Consider the following 17,760-nt stretch of genomic DNA (forward strand, 5'->3'; position numbering starts at 1 on the left):
AACCGGAAAACATCAGAGAAGTACCTTGATTTTATGAGCTGGGATGATCATAGCACCTTGAGGAATCATGGCATAAGCTCCTGGTTGAAATATAAGACATCTGGTATTGTTTTCAGTCATAAACACCACTGAAATAGATGCTGGGACAGGGGCATATCAGTCTGATGCTCACTGTTCGTGCTCAGAATCACATAAGAATGCATGAATTCACACCCTAGACTGCCAGTGACTGAAATTTCTCAAAGTGCTCACAAAAGGACTGAGTCTCCTTCGAAACCCTCACTGCTATGTGATAACTGGAAGTGTAGGACTTAATATCATTAGCTGGGCTAACCAGAATGGTGTTAGGTTCATATTGTGGACTCTTTATGAGTGGACAAATGTGAAACAACTTAACTCAATGCTGCCTACAGATATGCGACATCATAACAACTGCCCAAAAAGCTCAGCAAAGTCACCAAAATGACCACAAACTAGATAGAAACCTTGGATGAGATAACACGAATGTTGTAGATCTGATTAACATGTTTGGCTATTTATCAGTCAAATCAGACATAAAACTCAGCATGTACATTCCAGCCAGCGCGCAAACTCAACTAATAATCATTCTAATATATATGTAGTTCACCCTTCATTGATTGCAACCAGCTTGCAATGCTTAGATGTAGTAAATAGTAACTATTAGTCCTCAAAGGGGCAGTGACTTTATCCAATATGCTCACACCAGCCTATGCTAACTATGGTCACAATGGGCAAAATGGTTTCGCCTCAACAACTATTAACTTGTTCAATATTATTGTAGTATGGCCTGCGAGAACAATATGATTGGAGCTAAAGAAAAAGGAAAAGCAGATCATCAAAATCTTATACCTGCATAGGGTGTATCACCTCCTGAAAATGAATGTTACGGCCTGCAATAAGGCTTTTCGGTCACCCTCAAAGCCACTCTAGTCTGACAAAATCTTCAATATATCTTCACATCATCAAAATCTTATACCTGCCTAGGGTGTATCACCTCCTGAAGATGAATGTTACGGCCTGCAATAAGGCTTTTCAGTCACCCTCAAGGCCACTCTAGTCCAGCAAAATCTTCAATATATCTTCATGAATACCTGTTAATATCTTCAACCAGTAAATTTCTGCAGAGAACAACAAACTCCATTGAAGCTCCAATGTGATTTCTGAAGTTAAACCACCATAAACCAGTCAGGGAATCTTTCACCTCCAAGACCAGCAAACTCAAGAGGATTTCATTCTAAAGGGTTTTCGGGAAGAACACAAGTTCTCTCTAAAATGCAGAAGCAAAATCAAATTCATCCACACCACCAAATTAATGATAACCTCTTTTTATAACTTTTTAAAGCAAAAAATATTACTGTATTTTTCCTAATCATTACAAAACTCCTTTTATAAAATAAATTATTAATTTTATGGAGCACTTTTCACCTTTTTGAGGAATAAAAATATTTTCTCATGAGTAAAGTCCTCTTTTTCCGAGGCATCCACTAGAAATAGCTTTTCAACACCTTTAGAAATAACTTAGTTGTCCCTTTTAATATTTCCAACATTAAACAAGTTAATTCATAATTAAATAACTAATATAATTAAGTTGTGGAAAGCACCCAAAAGATATAATTTTGCAATTTTGATCACACCAAAGTGATTTTGAGGGCTTGGGATGATTATTGGAGGCAATTAGGTGACTTTCTAGAAATAGCCTGCTTATCCAAGAGGTTTAAAGAGCAGCCAAAAGGTTGGAAATTGATTCTGAAAGCATTAAAGGGCTCCATCTAAGCATCTGCAATCAATTTGAAGAACAATTGTGCTGCAAGACTGGTGAAATCTTTCTCCAAGAATGTTGTAGTTCTTCCAAGCACACCCAAAGGCTTGTGGGAAAACACATAAATTGACCAAATGCTCATGGAACAATATTGCATAAAAATGTGGACATTGCACTCTCTTTTAGGGTTTCCACCTTTTACCCTTTTTAGATGTTCATTTTCTTTTTGTAAAAAACTACATTGTGAAAACTTGGAGCTTATAATTTGATCTTTTGCATGGCTTTTGATAGTTTTGATCATAGTTGCAATGTTTGAATTTGAATTTGAGTTAGGCAAACATAAAATTCGGATGAAATTGCAAGCGTAAAAACTTGAAAATAAATCAACATTAAATTCGCAAAACATAATTTTTTTTTGGTTGGTGAATAGAAATTTATATATGTTTGAATATAGATAATATATCCACAAAATATTTTCTCGGTTTTCTATGTTCAAGTATTTCCACTTGGTATGTTATATTGAAACATCATTACATAACTAGCATTTCAGGTTTTATATGTATAATATACAACAGTCCCTTGCCCCTTGCCCCCAACCCCCCACCGCTGTCCCTTTGTCGTCCCAAAATTGAGGCCTTTTGTTCCCTTGTCCTGGAAACTCGTCCTGCCATCCTGATGTACTCCAGCTACAGTGTTACATTGTTAAACTTCAAAAACTTGGTAAATGTGTTTATTTTTATAATCTACTCGATATTTGAGTTGGGATGATTCCTAATAGGGATATATAGCATCTAAAGAGTCATTAAATATGAACATTCTATAGCAGATTTTGTAAAATCAATTAGAGCCAAAGCTGCGCATTCTAAGATCTAGTTATAGCATTTTGAATGATGCTCTAATGTTCTCTACTTTCTGTATTGTTTTGAAGCTTGATTTTTGACTAGAAAAGAAGTTTTCCTTAGCAAAGTTTGATGGAAACTTTGATGCCAAGTAGTCGAATTCTTGGATGCATAGCCTTGAGGTATATTTCAAAGCCTGCCTCAACCTTATTAGCTGTCAGAAGATCTGACTGGCTGAGGTTCATATGACATATTAATCCCTAGATTGGTGGCTTATTAATCCGAACATGCTTGCAGGAATAGATGAGGATGTCAAGTGGTGGGAAGTTTTCCAAGCTGCCCTAAAGGATGGAGGTAGCTGTGAAATATGTTGGCTTTGAAGGAACATCTTGCATCACCAAAAAAAGGGGTGTGATTAAAGGAAAAAAAGGAGAGAGAAAGTGACGAAAATAGAAGAAAAAAAAAAATAGAAAAAAGAAAAATGGAGGAAAAAAAGGCTTCTTCGTCTACCAAGGTGCATAGGTGGCATAAAGAGGAAATAAATAAAAATAGTTGTTATTTCATTAATCGAGGTGTGTAGGTGGCAACTTAGAATTTTGTGGAAAGTTCCCTAATGATGCATTTAATATTTGTTGTGATCCACAAAGGCAATGTAATTTTCTAATTGGCCACATGGTGGTGCTTATTTGTATTTGGGTGGGAATTAAATATTTGTTGTATGGTAGTTGCATTTACCTTTTATCCCACATTGGTTGTGTTTCTAACATCTTGGGTGGTAAGTACCTATTTATGCAATGCATATGAGCATTTGTAATCAAGCTCAAAAGGTGTGATCTCTGCTTGTATAGAAGCTCGGAGAGAAGGATGAAGTAGAGGAGCGAAGTTTGAGAAGAGCTAGTAGCTACGGCTTGGAAAACAAGGAGATTGGTTGGTGGCTTGCAAGCACAAGTTTAGATTTTCCTTGGAGGTTTCTACCAGAGTGTAGATCTGGATTGAGGATCTTGCAGAACTATTACTTGCTTTATCTTTGGCCATAACTGGGAAGGCCTTACAGCGCGGCACATTGCATGCAATTAGTTATTTTATGAATTAAAAAGTTGGGTTTGGTATCAGATCTTATTTCTTGTGTAGTGTTTCCGCTGTGTGGTTATTTGTTGGGGGCTAGGACATCTCCTTTAGGGATTCTCCTACCTTGTACTGCGTCACTACAATTCTGGCAAAACCTAGGCCAATTTGTGCGACAATATATTAAAAAATTTAAAACTTCGAAAACTTTAGGTCAAGCTCAATTGTTCAAATCCAAAAGAATCGCTCTGTGTTAAATTTACTTACTTTTCTGCTTGTCCTTTGTAAAGATGAACAATGTAAATGGTTGTGTTATTGAAATGTTAGATTGCTTCATCATTTGTGCACGGTTTCTTTGAAATGATTTTGTTAACAAGGTTTATGGCGGTCATTTGGGTAATTCATATTCATCTCGCATTCGTGCTGAAGGTAGTTCATAGTCATACTTCATCATATGGCAAGGAGCTCATTTGTAGTTCACATTGCTGCACAATTAAAACTTAATATTAGTTTTTGATTGTTTAATATGTTTGAAGTCAATAATTGGTGTTTATTCTATGTTAATACAGTCATTATGTTGGATATATCTGACTGAATTTGTATAAATAACTATGAGTACATGCCATCATATACATAACAGGTAGAAATTATTTTACTTATTTATTATTGTAGATGAGTACTTTGGAAAAACTGTGGTCTTGAACACGAAAATTGCTTCAAGTGAAAAATATCTTCTGAGATTCCTAGCTATTTACTTCTTAAAGCTAAACTATGCCTGGATGTTTGGGAACCTTTTATTAGTTTCTTCTGCTTCATTGATAGCCATCATTACATTACAAATTAAACATTGGACTTGGTGTTGTCATTGTTATTATGATTGTTTTTTACGTCAGTTAAGCACTTAGCTTTTACATTATAGCAATCATTATTCCTTCGTATCTTGTTTGTCTGGAAGGCCTCGCCTACTGCTTTGATTGATTGTACATGGCTTTGGTTCCAGTCATCGACATCTTATTATCATCCTTGTAGATTTAGATTACTGTATTGGTTCTTTCTTGCCAACATAGTATATCAGTGCGATAGTTCTTACATCTTATTTCATACAACTCTATGAATAACACATGGCTTTTCATTGTGAAGTTTACAGTGTTTTATAAAACAACTAAACATGGTACAGATGTGGGGAAGACCAGTTTGATAAGTTTGAACGTGATTTTGCTTTAATTTTTAACTGAATCTTCATTTACCTTTATATGTTTTATGTCTGGAAGGCCTTGCTCATTTTATTTACTGTAAATGGTATTTGCTTCCAGTCATTGACAGTTTATTACATCCTTGTAGATTGGAATCAATATTTTCAGTTCCTTCTTGCTAACATAGTTTATCAGTACGATAGTTCTTTACATCATATTTGTACAACTGTATGAATATCACATGGCTTTTCTTAAGCAGTTTACAGAATATTCTAAAAAAGCTTAAAATGATAAGAATGCTACAAGCAACCCCAAAATTGCATGTGGGGAAGAGCATTTTGATAAGTTTCAATTGGTATTTTTGCATCGAATTTTAAACTGAATTTCATTTTACATTATGCGTACAGCTGCGAGATTGGTTAGACCTATCCCTCAATCATTCTGTTCCTTCGTCTCTCCTCATTCTGTCCAGGTAATTATTCTTTTGTTAATTTTTTAATATGAGTGGTCTTATCTGTTAGTTCAGGTTTATTGAATTCACTGCCATGAACTGTTCTTTGGGCTGTTATCTTTGGCAGAGCTTTTACAGTTTCAGGAAAAATGAAGCCAGAAGAGGCAGTTCAAGCTACACTCTCTTCCCTTCCAGATGAGGTGGTGGACACAGTGGGTGCCACATCACTTCCTAGTGAAGATACTCTTGCAGAACGTAAAAGGAAATTGGAGTATCTGGAAATGCAAGAGGAACTTATCAAGGTTACATTTAGCTTGAGTCAATCTAAACTATGTTTCTGCATTTGCTATTGTTTTTTTGAAGTCTTAATGGGGGTGATTGAATTGTTCATGTCTGCACAATAGTTGTGTTTACTAGTGATGATTTAGTTTTTATTTGAAAATTGTGTCATCCTAATTGTGAATTGACACGCATTGTCTGATTTGTGATTTATGTTGGTTTTTGATATTCATGACAGTGAATAGAATCTACTACTTATATTATTACAGTTGATTTCATGTGATGAGAAATGTATTATGAATAACACAAATATCTGATAATTCTGGTAAAGTATAAGCTCAACATGTTATTTGGATGAAAAAATGGTGGAAGGAGAACATAGCTGAAAGACGCATGTGTGAAGTGCTATCATTGTTGAACATCTCAAAATTAAATTGTGAATCTGATGATTGTTGCATTGCAATCCATCCTGTAATTTTCTTGTGTCACCTTTTTCCTTACAGGAGGAGGAGGAGAAAGAGGAGGAGCAGCTGGCACGACTTAAGGATGAAGCAGGCTCTCAGCAAGATATTGCTCTGCAGGAGATGAATGTTGCAACTGCTAGAGAAGCCCAAGAGCTGGCAAAATCTAAAGCTATTGAAAAGGAAGAAAGACTTTGCAAGCTTAGTCGTGCTCTAGCTGTACTAGCTTCAGCTTCTGTAAGATTTGTTGTGACTGATGTTTTCAGGATCTTACATTCTTTTTTGCAAAATATAATTGAAGTGTTGATTTACAACTTAACCAATTTTATGACCAAATCAAATATTTGGATTAATATATTTTGTGGGCATTTTTGCAGTCAGTCAGTGGGGAGCGTGCAGAATTTCTGTCTCTTGTTAACAAGGAGGTGAATATTTTCTTTATAAAGACATGGGTTGACTCACTATATACGCTACCTATTTTTCTTTGAGTTGCTTTGTTTCACCATCCACTAGACACTGTCAAAAAATTAAACTTTTGAGATAATAGAACTTTCTACTTGCAAGATTTTGTTCAGACCCTTTTGGTATGGTAGGATCCATTTGGAGTATATAAGAGGAAGTTTGAGTACGATGACGGTGGTGGTTAGAGGCTTATGAATAAAATTCAGAGTATTCTGCTCTCTTTCGTGCCATTGCTTACATTTTCTTCTGCTTCATGTATAATGTTACTCTTTGAATGGATGCAGATTTCTTAGCATCAGTCACCAGGAAATTGTAGTATAATTATATGGATAACGTCACTTTCTTTGTGTCCACATCTTTTGATGACTACAGTTATGTATGATAAACTAATGCCCTTTTTCTTTTATTGACATAACCTAAATTGGAACTACTCATATCTCCACAGCTCTAAAGACAGTCATACTTCTTACTGTGACTAGCTAAAAGTATATAATTGGCATTTGTTGAAGGAATCAACCTTCACAGAGAATATTGCATGGGATTGGCCCCACTCTCTCCATAGCAATAGCTCTCAGCCATTTTTACTCATCTTTCTGTGTAATCTCCTAAATAAGTAATATTCATAAAACAAGAAGCTATGATTATTATTTCATAAACTTCCCAGGAAACACGATAAGCTGGCAACTTGTTTACATCATTAAACATCCAAATTTTATTTAGAACTTCCCAAATTATTAATTATCCATCTTCAATGTAATATCAAACTTTTGGGATTGATTTCACTAAAAGATTCTCCCTATAAAACAAAAGAACTAAATCAGGAAATTACACTGTAATGTCCCGATTTTTACACCACCGTGTTGGCCAGCTTTCAGGGGTTTTTGGCATATGATGATGGTTTGGTGTTCAGTTGGTGCTCTACTTTGTGACAAGGCTCTTTGTAGCATTCTGAGTTTCTTAGGGTTTCTTCTCCTCAGTCTCTTGAGGACACTGCTATATATAGGAAGTGCTTGTTATTGCACAAGTCATGTTGGGTTTTCTTGGGTTTGTTCTCTGCACTCCTTGGAGGCAACTGCTATTTATAGTAAGTGGTGGTTTTAGCACCAGTATTTCTGGTGTATCTCAGGTTTGTTCTCCTCCGTCCTTGGAGAACACCACTATTTATAGCCAATGCCTGTTTTGGCACCTATCATCATTCTTCAGCATCAGTTATATTCTAACATGATCAATTTTTCAATCCAGCATCTTGGCAAGATTTTGTTTGGGGGTTGGTGCTTTTTTAATAATTGCACATAAGTAATAAAGTGACTGAAGTGTTAAGAATAGTTAAATGATTAAATAAATCACTTTTTAGAGTAATAAGGCTTAATTAAATAATGAAGTGATTTTAATTTGTAATTTCTGAGATGATTTTAAAAGTGAGCTAGAGGCCTCCCAGCTTTGGCCAAACTCTTATTTGTAGAATAATAACTGCAATTGTGTAACATCCAGATTTTCCAGGTCTAAATTAACATCTAACATAAGCATAGAATATAGTTATAACTTCAATTTCATAAGAAGGCAGTTACATCATTCATTTTCATGTGAAGAAGATTTACTGTTAAAGTTAGTTAAACAAAAATTTCATAACTAAATACTTGAAATACCTTTTAATGAAATTACTTCAGAAATTGAAATCACATACCTCGGAAAACTGAGATTGAAAATCATCTAAGTATGCTTTTGCAATCACTAGTTTAGTCCACAAATACACTATAACAATTTCTCAAATCGACTGCTATCTCAAAAATCATTTGATGAATACAACTAAATACCATTATAACTTAAATTAGGGCATCATATATCATCTTACCAATTAGGGCATCAATTACCATTGGTTTATTTAGGGCTTCTGATACTGCTTTACCACTTAGGGCTTCCGCGACCACGAATTCAATTTAGGGCTTCCGCGACAACGGATTTTATCTAGGGTTTCTGCGACCACAATTTCAATTTAGGGCTTCCGCAACCACAGATTCAACTAGGGCTTTTGATACCACGGATTCAGTTAGGGCTTCCAATACCACTGTATCAATTAAGGTTCCAGCTGTCACACAATCAATTAGGGCTTCAAACTTCTTTTCCTTCCAATTGCTTATTTGTGACAATTTCTCAAGATTAGATAAATTCTTATATTCAATATTCATTTATATGAAAGTAAAAATGATGATAATAATGAGATACTTCAATTTAATCTTACCTTCTCATAGGCAAAAATGATATTACTTGTTTCCGATAAGCAATTGAATGCATGGCTTATTTCTCTCTGACGCATATCTGATGTCTTGAGAGAGGTGAAACATTGTCAGGGGCTTAACCACCCAACCTCGGACCACAATATATCCCCACACGATCTCTAACGAGAAAGGCCCTCCCTACCCGGAATTGACAGGGAACATCATTCCATCCACTGGGCATCGTGATGTATAACACGCCATACGACTTGGCAACCGGAGATCACCATAACAGGAATTTGCATGAGCTAATAAATATTAGTTTGTTTATATATGAATGTATAGATTACTGATTTCAATCTTGCATTTCATTTTCACAGGTTCATTTACACCTCACCATAATCAGGCCATCAGGCTAGTGATTCCTTGGTGCCTGAACATTTAACCTTTACTGATTTGACATGCACCTTATTCACCCTATTATAACTCTAAGCCTGGCAAATTCTTTGGTACTTTGTTCATGAATTCATGTCCCGATAATAGCATTCCAGACCTCATAAAAATACAGAGCAGCATTGAGAGTTTATAGCCCAATAGTTTAACTATGGAAGCCAGTAATAAAAGAAATGATTGGTCACCTCTTAAATTGTTTGAACATTAGAGTCAATACTTTCCAATGAAAAGGCAATGGTATATAGTCAACACATATTAAATCAAGAGAGTCTGAGAAGATGGAGCCTGATGAATGTATAAACAGCAATCTTGTGGCAGACATTTACATATAGTTTGTCAAAGTGCCGTCTAAAGGAACCATGGATCAGAAAGATAAAGACGAACAACAGAGACGTTCATACATATCGCACATAATAGAAGCTTAAACAAAATCAGAGAAATATACGACGAATATGCCATCTTGGATACATATATTTGATATACTACCAATGGTGAAGACTAAGGCAAATAAGACACTAGGTAATAAACAAAGTATCGAAACCTTCAAATATTTGTTGTGATAAAGCCATGTCCTGTATTTCCAAAGCAGCATAAATGTATTTATGAACCAGCGTACATATATTTACAGAGCGATAACATATTCTATCATATGTGGAATCTTTTGAGTTCAAACCATTATAGAGGAAAATAATGAAAGAGTTTAATCAATAAACAGCCCGTGTCATCAAAGATTTCCACGATACCTTCAGACATATATATATGGAACTAGCATATCGGTATGTATAATGAGAGGCCAAAGCATTGGGACGACAATCACAATACATTACAAGTGCTATGATTGTCGTTTTATAACTTTCTATCAACTTCAAGTTCGTTCCAAGTCATCAGCAAAGAGTCTAATCATAATAGATTCTCGATAACAAACAAATGAAGCGCTAAAGGAGATTGAAGTGATAAAAAGCAAATGAAAGAACAGTCAATCTCCAAGGGATATTCTAGACTCACAGCCGGCTCAGAAATAGGGTGGAGAACATGCATATATCTTTGCCTTGGCTACGGACTCAACATTTCTTAAACATGAATATCATTTCAGCATACTGGATTAAGGTGCAGATTCAGTGATTAAAGGTACAAGAACAAAACAATCATAAGCCTTACGTGACTCCTGCTTACTTTGATGCTGGTATTTGCCTTTCTCTTTGTTCCACAACCTTGTAAAACTGAGAACTTCCGATCAGGTATTGACACGGAGGAAAAATAAATGAACAGTACAATCTTGAATGTGTGGCTCAATTAAAATGGAAGGGTTGACTATATAGCTTCCTACGGTTACAAGAACCCATACGATTTCAATCGAGTTAAATCCCCAAGGTAATAAATCAATTAAAAAGAGAAGAGGAAACGATTAAAATGAAAAGATTATAACATAATTCCAAATGCCAAAATATTAAATTGGTTTCCAACCCAAGATGATCATTCGGATACCAAATATTAAATTGACTAAAAGAAAAGAGTAAGAAGTTGGAAAGAGTTGGAAAATTAAAATTCGAAGATTATAATAATACAATTATTATAATTCGATCATTATTATAATGTACAACTATTAAATTATTATTAAATAATAATGGTGCCAAATCATTTGATTATATTTAAATGAACATTTATAAACAATTATTAAAAGTACTACGACAAAAGGTAATTTAAATCTTTTAAATTATAATTTATAAATAATTTAATTATTTAAATTAATTAATTTATTAAATAAATCAATTATTTTAATTAAACTATTTATTAAAATATTTCATGCAAGTTCCGCAAATGTATTCTGGCTAGGTCCTTTCCCCATCTGCCCAGTGATGGTGACGCCTTGCCTAATTTTTTTTTGACAATGCTTCCACCCCTTCGGCATGCTCCTTGCAAGAATTTTCTCCGTATTATAAGTTATATAATCATAAATAATCATAACACTTAACCTTTTATCCTAATTTCATGAATTGGTGATTAACGATCAACTAACATGTCATCTGCTCTTGAAATCATAACGACCGACTAACTTACCATTTCGCCAGATTACATCAAATTAAATTGCCAACTGACTTCATGTGAACCTAAACGGCTATATTTCAAGCTAGGTCAAAAATTGGGATGTAACAAATTGTTTCTTGAAGTTGGGGACAAAAAGCCTCTGTCTTCTATTGAATGGTTCAATCTAGAGATCAACTTGGTGCTGCAAAGAATTTGATTGGAAATCCTTGCAATGTGGACTGAGCCTGAACAGAAAGCTCCATAAAGATTCTTTATAAAGGGTCTTGTACACAGGAATTCATTAAAACAAGTAATAAACCATGTAGAAATCTCTAAATTGGTTTACTAAACCTCTAGTGAAAGGTAACACGGTTCTTTAGATGAGAGCACACCTCAATGAAGGCAACTGTATTAGACAAATGTTGGAGGCGCAGGTCTCAAACAAAGCATACAAGCAAACTTCCATCTCTTTAGTAGATCTGCTTGGAGGCTTGAATATAGCATGAGGTCTTCAAGGATGTTGGGTCCTAGCAAAAACTTGAGAATCATTCAACTCATGAGAATTCAATCAACTTGCTGTAGGTGCTTTCGACTTAATACAAATAGATCCTGCCAAAATTAAAATGGTTGGATCAAATGCTAGAGGGGAAGGAAGAGAGATTGTAATATGTCCTTGAAATTAAAGCTCCAACGAGTTCTTAGGAACTAGCAATTGCACTCAAGGTAGATGCAATGGTTATGTTGATAGTCAAATATAGTTAGGTAATAGATATAAAAGTACACAAAGTACATAGTGCAAAAGTTAATTTTAATAATGATAAATATTTGCAATACAAATTAATTGATAAAATTCTATGCATTTTTTTTAGAATGATAAAGGTAGGTGATGAGAGGCTCCTCCATCTTTCTTCATATAAGTTGACTCAAAATTTAATTAATTAGATCCTTAGAGATTGAATCCAACCCAAAAAGTATTGGATAAGGCACTGGATTACAAAGGAGAGTGGAAGAACTTGATCTTGATCACTTACTACAACTTTATAATAATCTTTTATGTCCTATATTCCATATGTTTATGGATATAAATTTAATGGTAAATTTAACTTTATTTATATTTATGAAAAACACCTTTGATCTTTAACTTTATTTATATTTATGAAAAACGCATTTACCTTAAGCTTAATTAGTTCTCTTAATTAAAATCAATATTGATAACATAATAATTAAGTTTAACAAATTGCCTAGGCATAAAAAATTTGAGTTGGCAAAATGAGGCGCTAGGGCCAAAACTTGTATTGAGAATGTTTAAGGACATAAAAGTAAATGGGCCAAAATTTAATATTATAAATATTTAAACAATAATAATCCTCTCTCCTTGTTCAGAACTAAAACTCCTCCAAAAGGTTCAAGATTTTGAAACTTTATTTATATATATGAAAAACACATTTACCTTAAGCTTAATTAGTTCTCCTAATTAAAATCAATATTGATAACATAATAATTAAGTTAAACAAATTGCCTAGGCATAAAAAATTTGAGTTGGCAAAATGAGGCACTAGGGCCAAAACTTGTATTGAGAATGTTTAAGAACATAAAAGTAAATGGGCCGAAATTTTATATCATAAATATTTAAACAATAATAAGCCCCTCTCTTTGTTCAGAACTAAAACTCCTCCAAAAGGTTCAAGACTTTGGAACTTTATGTTGAACTGCCACCAATTAATAGCTAATAATTTAACTTGGGATATCGGTTAATGGTAGGATGCTTTATTTTGGGAAGATTCATGGCATGGGCTTCCTTCTCCAGATAGTGTAAATCTACCTATAAATATCAAGAACTCTCTTTCAGCTTTGTGGGGTAAGAATGTGAGTTATTATAAAATTAAGATTAACGATAATCAGTATGGAGGATGGCACTGGAAAACTCTAGATGAAACTCCGCTTTCATTATAGGACAAGTACATTTTAATCAGTTTTTAAAAAGTAGATAGGCAAATCATAAAGATAGGAAAGATAAATTAATTTGGGGAGCCTCGATAGACAGAAATTATAAAGTCAAACTAGGGTATGAAAAGATAATAATTTCTCAACAATGGGATAAGATTGACATTCCTCTAAATCTATGTTGGGATTCGACATGTCTTCCGAAAGTAGGTATCTTCCTTTGGGCTGCTCTTCAAAAGAGAATTCTAATAGCAAATAGGTTTACTAAGATGGATTTTGATTTTTGAAGGACCATCTAGATGCCCTCTTTGCGAAAAAGAATCTGAAACATCTGAACACTTGCTTTATGACTGTTCCCTTGCTTAGAATTGCTGGTATTGGTTATGTAAGAAACTAAACTAGCAAATTGCATTCCGTGATATCTTATTTATTTTTTTAAAAAGTTGGCCGAAACATGGTTGTTCTAAGGTTTATAGTAATATAACTAAGGTTTGACTAGAGAGGGCATAGGTTGGTTGTGAGAAGGATTATCGTCTTGTCTTTGAGCTTTTGGAAGCCGATGGTCGAGATGAAATTGTGTTCAAATTTTTATGCGGCTTCAAATTGTGAGGCACACTTTTCTATGTACCCAGAGTGTTTGATTCAGGAGCATCTTGGGATCATGACAAACATGCATTGTCTTGGAGGAATTTCCTTTTGGTCTGTTGAAGTTCCTTGTTTTGGGCAATTTTTCAAAGATTTTGTGTGCGGTTGATCTGTGGCGATTCCGAGCATGTGCGATGAGGTCATGTCTATGATTGCACCTCTTCAGGTGTTATGAATCGTGAGATATGACATGTTCATGTCACTAGTTCAATGTGCTGACCAGTTCAACTGGTTGAGTTATCATCAATTTTGTGTGTTTACCAGTTTGACTAGTTCAACGTGTTCACTAGTCCAGTTGCATTCACCACTTTGTATAGAGGATTACGGTGGAAGTTCTTGATCGACAACGATGATTGTTGTGGATTTCAAGGTGAATTTATGTGTGGCCAACTTGGTGGTTGGATTGCTCCTAGTGAATTAACTATTGTAATTGCTTTTAATTGAGGCTGATTGGTTTAGCACATTTGCCTAGGGATATGTAATGTCTTGAATGCCAACCTACGGTGGTTATGTGTATAAATAAAGGGCTTGAGATCGTTAGTAGTTGGCAGTAGATGAATGAGAATAGCAGAGGGCTAGGGCATCCTGCGGGATGATAGTTCTGAGATAGATGGTTGCATCTAAGAATTGAGTTGGTTCTTATTTGTATTGGCCGTAACTAGGGCGGTTTTACAACTCGACATTTATGATGTACCTATTAGAATAAATGATTGATCCTGCATTCTCTTCTCATTTCGGTGTTATTGCTTCCATTTGTTTTTAGCTGCAAGGTTGGACAACCCATTTTGGGGTGCTCCCTTGGTATTGTGTCAGAGAAGTACCCTAGAACAAAAGGGTAACTGTCAATATAAGAGGGGGTCCATCTTCGTCTTTGAAAACCACTGGGAGTGGATGGCTTCCGGTAAGGTGCGTGGTCTTGACGATGCCGCACAAACTTGGTATATTTGGTGTAATAGCCCTACTGGCTCACTCTAGCAATGCGGAAGGATGTGACTTGGATTTCTTCGTTTTGCATATCTTTTTGTTTTTTCAAGATATATAAATTTTAATGCTTTTTTCAACAATATAACAAGTGCTGAAAGTAAATTGAAATGGCAAGAAACACACTTCTTAACCAAAATGATTTCCAGTGTTTTTTTAAATGATGAATTTATAATTTAGTGCCTCTCAATTGGGTAATTACAAACAGATTTAGATTGCTCCTCTATGTGATTGCAGATGTTTGTAAATTTGCAGCAGATGTATAATTCCCTCACCAAGCAATGTATGCAGGGTCTGCTGAAGTAATCCCTGCCTCTTAATATATATTCACATCCTCCAAATATGTAGCCACAGCAGCAATGTGGTGCCAATATTGGCATTCGATAACAGTAGCAAGAATTCGCCTTCAGTGGCGTTAAATCACAAGAGCTGATAGGGAATTTTAGGCAATAAAAAATGCAGCATCAATACCAATATGAGCTCTGCCCAGCTGAAGATGAATATCATATTAAAATCCACGCCAATCCACATATGTAATAGACACCAGCTATGAATGAATGCTGAAACAAGCACGCCAAAATGCAAGATAAAAGCCACCTCAAAAACTGAGATAGTAGATGCCCAAATTCAGTGACAATAAACACCAAACTTCAACAAATAAACACCTGTCCCAGAAATAGTTATGTCAGTAAGAAAGGCTGAGATAATTCACCTCTAAAATCCTCAGTATGGACGCCCGAAATCAAATTGAAAAGCTCCAGAACAATTCACTATACAAAAGCTGTGAATTGGAGTGTTCAATTCAGCTTCAGAACAAAAATTCAATTGCTTTACGACAACAACAATATATGCACAATTCAAGATGAGTCAATCCTCAAGAAAACTCACAATTTCGAAACCCTCACAATAAAATATCAAAAAGCAATAGACAAGAATGAATTACCCTTTCACAAAGCATTGCTTATATAATAAATAAAGGTGACTTCTTCAGGACACCTTTCACTTAAAAGCCCCTTTGCTTTATATCTAGGTACATAATTGAATAATACAATTTATTAACTCCCTTTGGCTCTAAAAAATATATATTCAACCATATTATGATATTTTGACACACAAGGTCATTGTTTCTTGTGCCCATGAAATAAAACTTTTCAAATCAGTTCCAACGAGTTGTGACACTATGGTGGCCTATATACAATACTAGCAAAAATAGCAACCTCAACATATTTAGTTGAATAATAATTATAATTCACCCGTCTTGTGAAAATGACTGAAGAAGCATCAGAGTCAAAATTTGACAACACACAAGCGATCTTGATGATGAAAGACAAATAATGAACCTGATGGGGGTGACTTACTAAAATTAGACACTTCCTCCAAAATTCTTGGAGCGCAAACCAGAAGCCAAACATAAAACTTGAGAGCATCACCCAACTCCTCTAACTCATTTGAGCTCATTGCAACCAAGTGTTGACTTACTATAAATAGTAAGTCCCCCAAAATAGAGTCACAACCCACCATAGGCCACTAAAGATAACTCCACAAAAAAGGTCCTTCAAATACTAGTATCAGCCTACAAGGACCCAATAATAAACTGGATCCATCAAATCTTGCAGAACTCAATAATGGGTACATTACACTTGGTATGAAGTAAAGTAGAAGGGCCCACTGAATGCTTGGTGCCTATGGTGGAGGTGACTAGCATGAAGGAGGAGGTGATGAGCTGATCGAAACTGAGTCTCGAGGGAGATTGAAGCTATAAGGTGGGATCATGAAGATGTGTAGCCTCATAGAGGCAGAGCGCTAGGCATTGTTGGTCGATGTATCTAAAAAAGGAAGCTAAGGTCTGACAATCCTTGAATAGACAATTAAACCTCCCACAAATCTCATAATAGACAGGGCAATGGAATAAAAAGTGCAACTCCACCTCAGCCACACCCATGTCACAAGGCTGACAAATCTGATAATATATGTCGAACTGATGGTCGGTCTTGATGCAAAGCCGATGGGAGCCCAGCTTGAAGGATCCGAGACGAATACGTAGGACATGAGTTCAACACCCCTCAACAAGATGGGTGCACAATGATCCCATCTTGGATGTCATTGTAGTGCTCGGCATAAAAGTTGATTGGGGGGTGGGGGGGGTGACATTCCTTAGCAAGATTCCACTACAAAGAGGCTGAAGTTTGTAGTGGCATTTACGAACTTGATATTGATGTCTAGGTGTGGCGCAGCCCCTTTGTCTAGCAGACTTAAACCTTGTCCTGAGCCATATATCAAGGTCCAGATTACAAATGTCAACTTTTTTTATCCGTCTTTGAAATTTTAAATCATTATGTTTATGGGCATGCAACAACACTGATATTCCTGTAAAATGAATTGCTTTTATGCATAGCAATAATTAATCTTTTGTTCAGTGCTAGTTCATAATTGTATTTGTTATTTTTCCGTTTAGTCTTTGTCAATTATGTTTTGTCACTTGTGCAACTTTATTTTCCCCCATGTCTCATCAATGGAGAGATTGAAATATTGCTATTTGACATTTTAAAGTGGGATCCAAGATTTTTTCTTTGAGAAATATTTTAATGAAGTTTCCGTGTACTCACATTACAGATAGAGCTTTATAATAGCATGGTTGATAAGGAAGGGGGTGAAGGTGAAGAAGCCACCAAGAAGGCATATCGTGCAGCAAGGGCACGGAGTGATACAGCTGAAATTTCTGCAGGCAGCAAAGTCTCATCCTCACTAATAAATAGGGTAAGCATATTGTAATATTGCTTGTGGACCATTTTGTAATTTCCTGTTCAGTTTCTTAGTTTGGAAGCCGGTGTGATGACTTTTAGCATAATTGTTTCTACCATTTTAGGGAATACTTCTGTCAAAAATCTCGATGTTACTTCTGTGGTTGTTTATGACACTTGAATATGTTCATTGATAATGTCATCCAACTTATTGGGCTTTGGTGGATA

At 35.3% G+C, this 17,760-nt stretch overlaps 1 protein-coding gene across 3 annotated transcripts in view; it reads left to right on the forward strand.

Moving 5' to 3' along the window:
- The window catches only part of LOC149552312 (uncharacterized), a 133,196-nt gene that overhangs the window by 25,046 nt on the left and 90,390 nt on the right, over nt 1–17,760 (forward strand). For all 3 annotated transcript variants that reach the window (XM_089787833.1, XM_089787836.1, XM_089787835.1), the window contains exons 8-12: nt 5,285–5,349; nt 5,456–5,630; nt 6,111–6,305; nt 6,446–6,493; nt 17,405–17,548. In XM_089787833.1, the coding sequence (XP_089643959.1) occupies nt 5,285–5,349; nt 5,456–5,630; nt 6,111–6,305; nt 6,446–6,493; nt 17,405–17,548 (627 nt within the window). The remainder of the gene's footprint in view (nt 1–5,284; nt 5,350–5,455; nt 5,631–6,110; nt 6,306–6,445; nt 6,494–17,404; nt 17,549–17,760) is intronic.

The sequence above is a fragment of the Cupressus sempervirens genome, chromosome 6, assembly GCF_028749045.1.
Source record: "Cupressus sempervirens isolate cs-2001-9-10 chromosome 6, ASM2874904v1, whole genome shotgun sequence".
NCBI lineage: Eukaryota > Viridiplantae > Streptophyta > Pinopsida > Cupressales > Cupressaceae > Cupressus > Cupressus sempervirens.